Here is a 9,535-nt window from a genome sequence, read left to right as displayed (position 1 = left end):
CTTTATTTTGGCTTCTTGAACAATTTCCTTATGTCATACAGAAGTAGTATTTTCCTTTGGACACTATGCATGGAATGTACTTTTGCTTAGCACAAACTTTTTAGGCTTCAGCTGCATTCTGAGAATTATTAGCAATCTAAGGAAAAAATAGGATCAAAAGCAAATCTAGCAATTCACATTCTTTAACTCCTCTAAGCTCAATGATATTTGTTATCTGCTGCTATCATTAGTAAACTTCTTTCTGTTGGCCTACTGCTTTTACATATTCTTTGGAAGGCACATGATTTGCAGTATTTCTTAACATATGTAGTCAAGATGTGATATTGGGTTTTTTGTTTCTTAAATAAGCATAAGTCATTGTAGTGGAAATATATTACTGAATTCTGATGGCTTTGTAGGAAGAAAAAGCATGGCTTAAGTAAATCACATCAAAAGTCAGAAGTATTTACTACAGTATGGGAAGAAATGCACGATTAACTCAGTTTTCTACAAAAGAAAATTCTGGATTTCACTGTTCAGTAAACCGAACCTTCATTCTTAAACCAAAGTATCACTTAAAAATACCAGTCGCAGAAAGAATTTAAAAAATATAAAAGTTTCTAGTTGAAATACTTGTCAAAACTGTCTTCAGTTTTAAGGCCAACAAGTATGACAGTCACCACATTACAGTGCTGCTGGTGTTGACATATGGGACAGGGATAGCAGAGTGAGAAGGCAGCTTAAAGTAGAAAACCTCTGAAAAATGTCACTAGCAGTTACTTGCCATAAAATAGATAGAAGCCACAGTCCCTTAAATCTATAGTATGTGTTTTTCTATTTACATGTAACCTAAATGACGGTATTACTGTGACTGGGTATATAACATTTTGTAATATATGTCTTTAATGCAGGTGTAGACATCATTCAAGATGGTACACATGTATATAAAAAACCAGTTAATTTCAAAGTAATCCTAGAAGAATATTGCAAATAATGTTGTATAAACGCATAGTGTTTGAGAGGAAAAAATTACTTCACTGGAAAATAAAGTCCCACACATAGAGTTTGGCGCTTGTTGTTTATCACTATGTTACTTTCTTTTTGATTGAAGCCAGCTCTTTCTGCATCTCACTGAATTTTGGCCGATTTTCTGGTTTGTAGTCCCAGCACCTCTGCATTATTTTATATATTTCTTCTGGACATTTTTGTGGTGCTGACATTCGGTAGCCTGGCACACAAAAAAAAAGGGGGGGAAATGTTTAACATTGAAAACTGATGCATATTGACAAATATAAAAAGAAATGAGTGAAGTTCAAGATCATTGCACTAAAAAAGATCTTCAGGGCAATATGAAGAAAGTCTTCAATATATAACCTATACAAGATAGATGATTATTAAACTAGTCAAAGATCAAGTACCAATGACACTTAAGTTGGGCATCGTAGATTGTCAGTATGCTTCTCATCCCTAAGGGCAGCAACTTGCGTAGATTTGTTTCCTGTACCTTAGGAAGTAGCTACCCTCTAGGTTTTAGTTGTGCTTAATTTTTTCCCCTGACTGAGGATATCAAGAATAAACATTAAGATAGGAGTAAATTTCTTTGCTTTTTTTCAAAATGGGTCAACTTTTATTCTCATGACTCTTCCCTTTTTTGTCTCCTTAAGAAGTTCCCTTCACATTTGCACTTCATCTATTTATTTTTTCTGCCTCCTGTTTTCTTAATTTACTTTTATATTTTCCCATCATCTTAACTCTCTTACTCTTCAGATTTGCTTAGGGGGGCAGTGGCCTTCCAAACCTCTCTGCTGCCATCAACTGCAGGAGGTCTCTGACTTGGTGATGAGCAGGAGAACAAACCATCAACTAAGTAAATTAGCAGCTAATCATTCAGAAGCCACAGATAAGTGGCTATTCCAGCATATCTTCCATACCCTGGACCAAAGAGGTGTACTCTCAGCTATAAAGGCAGCTTCCCAATGAGTAGGAAGTAGGGCAAAAATGCCAGGAGGACTGCATAGATGAACAAGGAGCTCCTGGACAAATTCAAACACAAAAACAGGTACTGTGGGAGGAATACGGAAACATTGTCCGAGCATCCAGGGATGAAGTTAGGAAAGCTAAAGTCCAAATGCGATCATATCTGGCCAGGGATGTCAAAGACAAAAGCCCTTAAAGAAGGGCTGCTTTAAGTATGTAGGTGACAAAAGGAAGGCCAAGGAAAATGCGGTCCCACTGCTGAATGAGGTAGGGCACCTGGTGACACAGGACATGGAAAAAGCTGAGGTACTGAATGCTTTCTTTGCCTCAGTTTTAACTAGCAAGATTGTCCTTCAGGAAGCCCAGGCCCCAGAGACCAGGGAGAAAAGCTGGAGCAAGAAAGACATCTGCTTGGTGGAAGAGGATCAGGTCAGGGAATACTTAAGCAAACTGGGCATACATAAGTCCATGGGCCCTGATGGGATGTACACATGAGTGGTGAGGGAGCTGGCTGATGTCACTGCAAGGCCACTCCAAAGAACCTTCCATCCATCATGATGAGTAGGAGAAGTGCCTGAAGAATGGAGTAAAGTAAATGTCACTCCTATCTTCAAGAAGGAGGACCCAGGGAACTACAGCCTGCTCAGCCTCACCTTGATCCCTGGGAAGGTGATGGAGCACCTAATGCTGGAAATGATTTCCAGACAAATGAAGGATAAGAAAGTAATTGGGAGTTGTAGGTATGGATTAATTAAGTGCAAGTCATGCTTGATCAACTTGAGGAACTACTATGATGACATTATTGGCTTGGTAGATGAGAGGACTTCGGTAAAACTTTCAACACTGTCTCCCACAAGAGTTTCATGAAGAAACCATCGAATTATGGGCTGGATGAGCAGACAGTGGGGTGGATTGAAAGCTGCCTGAACGGTGAGTGCCAGAGGGAGTTTATCACTGCCATAAACTCTAGTTGGAGGCTAGTAACTAATGGTGTACACCAGGGGTCAATACTGGGTTCAGTCCTGTTTCACATCTTAATTAATGATGCTGATGACACCAAACTGGGAGGACGGCCTGATACACCAGAGGGCTGTGCTGTCATCCAGAAAGACCTGGACAGGCTGGAGAAATGGGCTGACAGGAACCTCATGCAGGGGAAGTGCAAAGTCCTGCACCTGGGGAGGAACAAAAAGTACAGACTGCCCATCTGGAAAGCAGCTTGGCAGAAAGGGACCTGGGGATGCTGGTGGACACCAAGGGTTGAATATACACCAGCAGTGTACCCTTGCATCAAAGAGGGATAATGGTATCCTGGGCTACACTAAAAGAAGTATTGCCGGCAGACTGAGGGAGTTGATCCTTCCCCTCTACTCAGCACTGGTGAGTCCACACCTGAAGTAGTCATCTAGTGCTGGGCTCCCCAATACAAGAGAGACCCAGACATACTGAAGAGAGAGTCCTGAGAAGGGCCATGAAGATGGTAAAGGAACTGGAGCATCTTTCCTATGAGGAAAAGCTAAGAGAGATGGGACTGTTCAGCCTAGAGAAGAGAAGGCTCAGGAGCATCTTATCAGTAGTATATCATTGATATACCTGTATACCTGAAGGGAGGGTGCAAAGAGGATGTAGCCAGGCTCTTTTCAGAGGTGCCCAGTGACAGAACTACAGGCAATGGGCACACACTGAAGCGCAGGAGGTTCCTCCTGAACATCAGGAAACACGTTTTCACTGTGACTGTGACTGAGCACTGGCACAGGTTGCCCAGAGAGGTGGTGGAGATATCCTTGGAGATATGCAAAGACATCTGGGAATGGTCCTGGGCAACTTGCTTGAACAGGTGGGTTGTACCAGATGACATCCAGAGGTCCTCACAGACCTCAGCCGTTCTGTGACTTCGTGATTCCATGAACTGTTTACCACACACAGCTCTCAGCAAATGAGAGGCAGTGCACATCAAACTGAGTCGGCACATAGGACTCTACAGCTAAATGCAGCTGTGTGACTCCAAACTTACTGCACAGGTCTCTGTATTTCTTTTTCTAAAGCAGAGTACAAATGACCCTGGCCTCATACAACAGGTAAATCTGAGAAATATTTTTCCTTTGTTATCTTCCTTGTATCTTATCTGCTCTAGATGCTGGATTAATGCATGGAACTTCAAAGGAGAATGGCTGGGCTCTAGGACACTTATAGACAAGATAATATGAAACTACCTAAAAATCCTTTCCTTCACAGTTTCCCCTAGAAACTAGTTCTTCAAAACAGTGACAGCAGTAACTACTTTTTGTGTTTAAAGTGAAGGAATTCTACATAGTTATTTAGAATTGGAATTACCCTGGTTTAAAGCAAGCATTCAAGTGATTAAATTCACTGAATGCACTTACTGACTGAGTAATTGAGATAGATAAGATCAGAAAGAGAATCTGGAGCATCTTAGCTGACTATCCGAACAGAGGAGCTATTATACACTGAAAATCAAGAAAACAGGTTGATAAAAGAAATGACTATTCCATTAAAAAAAGAGGAAAAATAATCACTGATGGGCTAACAGGACTATTTCTCCCACAATATAAATAACTGAAAAAGTATAAACACACTTCTAAATGTTTGAATTTCATCAATTTCAAGAGATTATTATTCTCACTGGATTACAACAGAATCTTAGTATTTAGGTAGTAAGACGTGTTTTTACAAACATCCCTCTGCTCTGGAAAACACTGGATTTTTTGATTTGGCCTTTTAAGGAGAAACTTTGATGGTCACCTACAGTGCTTATAACAAACACTGGCAATCTGTATAAGTCAGCAAACTAGTTGTTGGGTTTTTTTAAAAAAATCTTTTAGCACTTTTACTAGCTTAGAACCTGTTTATGAATTACACAGTAGAACTATGTAGAGAAGGAACAGTTCTGAAATGCCACTAAAGATAATGAAAATAAATCAAAGTCCTGAAATCCTGCTCACAGTTATTTGCTACTTTAAAGAAAAGCCTTTTGATAATTTTGTAAGAGAGAGACGTGGCTTTCAACGCTCAACTAGCTTACCATTCTCCACCATAATTGCTGAATTTTTGTCTGAAGTGCTTTAACAGAGAAGATGGAATGATACAGTTTTTTTCTTCTGGCAGTTTAGAATATTTATACCTGTATTAGCATAATCTTAAATAATGCATTCTGGTCAAGCCTCTGCTTTGCATAGCAGTAAATCCCTCCTCTCCATCTCACCTTTTAGTTCTGCAACAATGAAAGTCAGTGTGCTGTATGTCTTCCGTCCTTTAAGTCACTGGTCAGTCTACTCCTTTTTTCAAGCAGCCTATATACCACACTACTACTCCCAGAATCTTAGGTTCAGCAATTAAAAAATAACCTGGGTGGTATTTCTTTGCTATTTTATACTATATGTACTGCATCCTTATGGATCTATACAGCATGAATAACTACCTTTCTCGACTTGTTCTCGTGCTTGTTGGTTGGTCATTCCAGGGTACGGACATACTCCTAAACTGAAGGTCTCCCACAAGAGGATTCCAAAGCTCCATACATCACTCTCAGATGTGTATCTCCCTAAAAAAATGAGAGAAAACACACAGCTTAATGTGCAGAGAAACTAATGTTTCAGATAATTGGGGGCCCAAATTTACTGTAAAGTTAAAGTGTTGCACTGGCAAGCTTTAAGCAGAACAAAGCTGTAGCTACTAATAATACCTTCTGCAGATAATCAGTTTCCTGTATGTCAGAGGATAAACAAATTGTCTTAAGGTCAATGGCTACGAATAATATAAACTAACTTAAAGTTCTACAATTTGTCAGACCTTACCACATCAGTTATTTTTCACGCAAGTTAAGAATTTCTTTCCTTCTTAATGTAAAATTTTGGGTTTTTTTAACATAAAAGGACAGAAAAATGTTAGGTTCCCCCCCATCCCTTGTTTAGAATTGCTTTCAATTCCAAAGATACTTTCAAAAAATTACCTTTCCCAGTTCCCTAATATAGCTTGGCAATGAGTATTCTGAGAAGAGCGAACTGCAAAGAGGGCCTGGTTTTCACGCTTTGAGAAACTGTTCTCTGAAAATGAAAGTATAATTGCTTCAACTTGTTTAATTTGGACCCTGAAGAACTGAGGCACCCAATCAGTTAAAGAAAAAAAAAATCTGACCTGCTGCTTCCATTATCTTCAACTATGCTTCAGAGATAGCAAAATAGATAACTGATAGATAATTTAATTCCAAACCTCTTTGTGCAATGAAAGCTTTATATTATGGGAGAAGGAGAAAACTCAGAGGAGGCATTTCTATTGTCCCTGATGAATTCTCATTAAGAAGGATGGATTCACATCAGAAAGTTAAGGCTCCTAGCCCTTTGCAGCAGGATCTATGAAAATGTTACCTTAAAAATCCATTTTCAACAGTACCTTCATCATTTTTCATGACTGGTTTATTTTGTTCCATACTATTAAATTAATATGTGTGGTTTTAGTCTTTAAAATACACATATGCTTGTGAAAGTACTGTTTGTTCAGCTCTAATCATTAAACAAACCAAACTAAGGCACTTCTGACTAGAAAAAAGGAAAACAGATGTAAATTATAGTGACAGTTGGTGATATGACAACTGTTCTTACGTCAGAAGGTTCAGTTTACTGTTAAACTAAGTATCGCTTCCAGCTGCGCTACATTAGCTTGTGTGCCTCGTAGATGGCAATTATGGACATTCACCATGCTCTTTGTAGTAAGATGAGTTTTCTTCTCTAGGGATCAATTCTCTTCAGAATTTGGCATCCAGTAATTTAACACTTTTCATTCAAGTCATTCAGTAGCTACAAGATAGGTGATTAGGGTATTTTTTAAAGAAAGTACAAGTTCTGCACAGTTAATTATTTTTTCCACTATGACATTATCTGGAAAAAAGAAAAAAGGCCTGTTCATTCACAAAAAAACCCTTCCACACAGTAATTTATTAACATGACAAACAACTCAAAATGTTGTACTGGAAAAACATACATATTAAATGTGTACTTTAATTTTGAGAGAACAGGAAGCAAAAATACCCTACACTTGGCCTAAATATGTAATTTTAGGAGCTTTTCAAACATTTTTTCCCACTTGCTGAAAGTGATGGAAATCTTCGCTCCAAGCAAAAATAAGCTTCTATCTCCCACAAACTCCAGTAGCATCAGGATTTTGCTGATGACTTCAGACGCAACTCCCTAACCAGTCCATTTGCCCTAGACTTCACAACTTGTGTTTTTTTCATTTAAAATTTTGTTGGGACTGCTATTATTTTGTCATACACAGTGAATCCAGAAGTGACTAAAAAATAAAATTTTACATAGTTTCTTAATCACTGTATTATTCACGTAATCGCCAAATGACCCGACCCCTCACTTTCTTCCAATCCTTAAATCTTGCCATTAAGAACTGACATGGAAAGTTCAAAACTAATTTTGAAAAATTGCAGATTTACTTCTATTTCATTCTGATATCTTTAAATACCTTCAGCCTTACCTACACAAATTAACTGAATACTTATGACCTTATTATTAGGATGGCAAATGGCAAAACAAAAAAACCAGTTATTTTTACTCACATCTTCCAAGGAAGTGGAAAAAAATGATATTTCAAAAACACAGAAACCTTCTATGACATTTTGAACGTTGAATATTAGACAGTAGAATATTAGAACACATTAAAAATGTTTGAGAGAGTTTATTTTCCAAACACTACAGAAAATCACTTAAAGCTGCTTGAGTATGTATGCATTCCAGGAAACACAAAATAAGTAGATGCTAATCAACTATCCTCTCCTCTCCCGTACTGTGCAGAAAAAAGACTCAAATGTACAAAGCGAAGGTGTTGTCACAACAATCTGCTTCCTGCCTGATGTAGTTCACTGGACTGCATATGGGCGTGAAATACAGGTTTCCATTATATATCAAATAAACTGTAAGCATTTCTGAAATAACACAAATAAAAACTGAAAACACCTTTTGTAGTGGAACAAACAACCAAAATAGAAAAGTGTGTTTCCCAGTGAATGCTAGCAACACTAACATCTCTTAGAACAATTGATAATACAGGATCAATTACTGTAACTAGATTTATTATCAGCCTCCTAAAGGGAAGATCTGTTTTATTGTGTTACAGCATTAACTCCTGCAAAAGCGCAAACGAGAGGAAGCATTTTGCTACCCGTCATAATTCAGAAACTTATGATTTCCAACAGATGATTTTAAAATAAAGCTTTAAGAGATGGCAGAAATATTTATAGACACTTGAAATGAAGAATTTAAAGCAGTTTTTTTTCAAAGTACCCAACTAAAGAACTGGTTGAGAGAACTACATCCAAAACATGGCATCGTTCACTTAATACGCTGCTTCTCACAGCCCACTTTACTTAGAAGAACTTATTTTTCTAGTTTCATATAAGCTAAAAAGCTAAATACAGCAGCTTCTGTTTCTGTTCTAGAACTATTAGCCCCATAGTATAATCCATAATCCATAGCATGGATCTCAATAACGGATTTTTTCTCCCAAGATAACAGCCTAGCAATATATAAAAATGCAAGTAAAGGAAAGCTGCAGTTAAAAAAAAAAATAAATCAGTGACTACTTTTCTCCAATGCAATGATTTATCTAACAGGGTGTTCTAGTATGTTAACACTTTCTACCATTTTCAAATAAATGCTAGAACAAGCACTGCTATAAATGTGCAGAATTTGCTTTTAATTTTGCTAACAATTATGATTTAGATGACTGACTGGGTAGTCTACTAGAATGAGTCAGCAACATAACCAAAGCATTATTTTATTGTTGCATAATAGCAATTTTGATGTTGCTGCCTTATTCTTTTTGAAAGCAAAACAGTATTTTATAAGTAACTTAAGTAAGACTGAAATATTAAAATTATTTTAAATATTATTGATTTTAACTGGCCACTAAGAATATGCACATATACACTCACATATTGCTCATAGTGTAGTTCTGATGCTCCTTACTTTATTTTTGACTTTTTTTTTTGTTCCAAGAAGATACAGGTATGTCCTTACCATAGTTGAGTGCTTCTGGAGCAGTCCACTTGATAGGAATCTGCTTTAGGCCTGACGATGAGTACACGCCATCATCTTCTTGCCGGGACATTCCAAAATCGCTTATTTTCAAAATGTTGCTTTCACCTACCAAACAGTTCCTTGCAGCCAGGTCCCTAAGTTAGAACAAGAAATAAACCCCCACATTTTTACACATTTGAAAGTAGTTGTAGGCACATAAAATGGCTGAGCCTCTCAGCCAAGATCGTGATGCCTCTTGGAAAACAGATTTAAGAAAGGGTAAAAAACACTGCACAGTAGTTGTGAAAAAGGGGAGTGAGGGAGAAAAAAAAAAAGTGAGAAATAATCGCACAAACGCCAAGGTCAGTGAAGGAGTCAGGGTAGGAGATGCTGGAGCAGAGATTCCCCTGCAGCCCTTGGAAGGACCGACGCTGGAGCAGTTTGTGAAAGGCTGTATCCCCTGGGAAGGACCCATGCTGGAGCACCCCGCATGGGGGAGGAGGTGGAGGAGTCGGGAATGAAGGAGGAACAGTGAG

The 9,535-nt window shown here is 38.1% G+C and overlaps 1 protein-coding gene across 2 annotated transcripts in view; it reads right to left on the bottom strand.

The window, feature by feature from the left end:
* Positions 1-424: 424 nt before the first annotated feature.
* FER (FER tyrosine kinase) overlaps positions 425-9,535 on the bottom strand; it is a 166,579-nt gene continuing 157,468 nt past the window's right edge. For both annotated transcript variants that reach the window (XM_074569590.1, XM_074569591.1), the window contains 3 exons: positions 9,000-9,154; positions 5,396-5,518; positions 425-1,207 (listed from right to left, as the gene is read on the bottom strand). In XM_074569590.1, coding sequence (XP_074425691.1) covers positions 1,065-1,207; positions 5,396-5,518; positions 9,000-9,154 — 421 coding nt within the window. In that variant the 3' untranslated portion in view covers positions 425-1,064. The remainder of the gene's footprint in view (positions 1,208-5,395; positions 5,519-8,999; positions 9,155-9,535) is intronic.

Source organism: Larus michahellis, chromosome Z (assembly GCF_964199755.1).
Source record: "Larus michahellis chromosome Z, bLarMic1.1, whole genome shotgun sequence".
Classification (NCBI taxonomy): Eukaryota; Metazoa; Chordata; class Aves; order Charadriiformes; family Laridae; genus Larus; species Larus michahellis.
The sequence above is the reverse complement of the archived record's forward strand: the minus strand, read 5'-3'. Positions and strand labels throughout refer to the sequence as shown.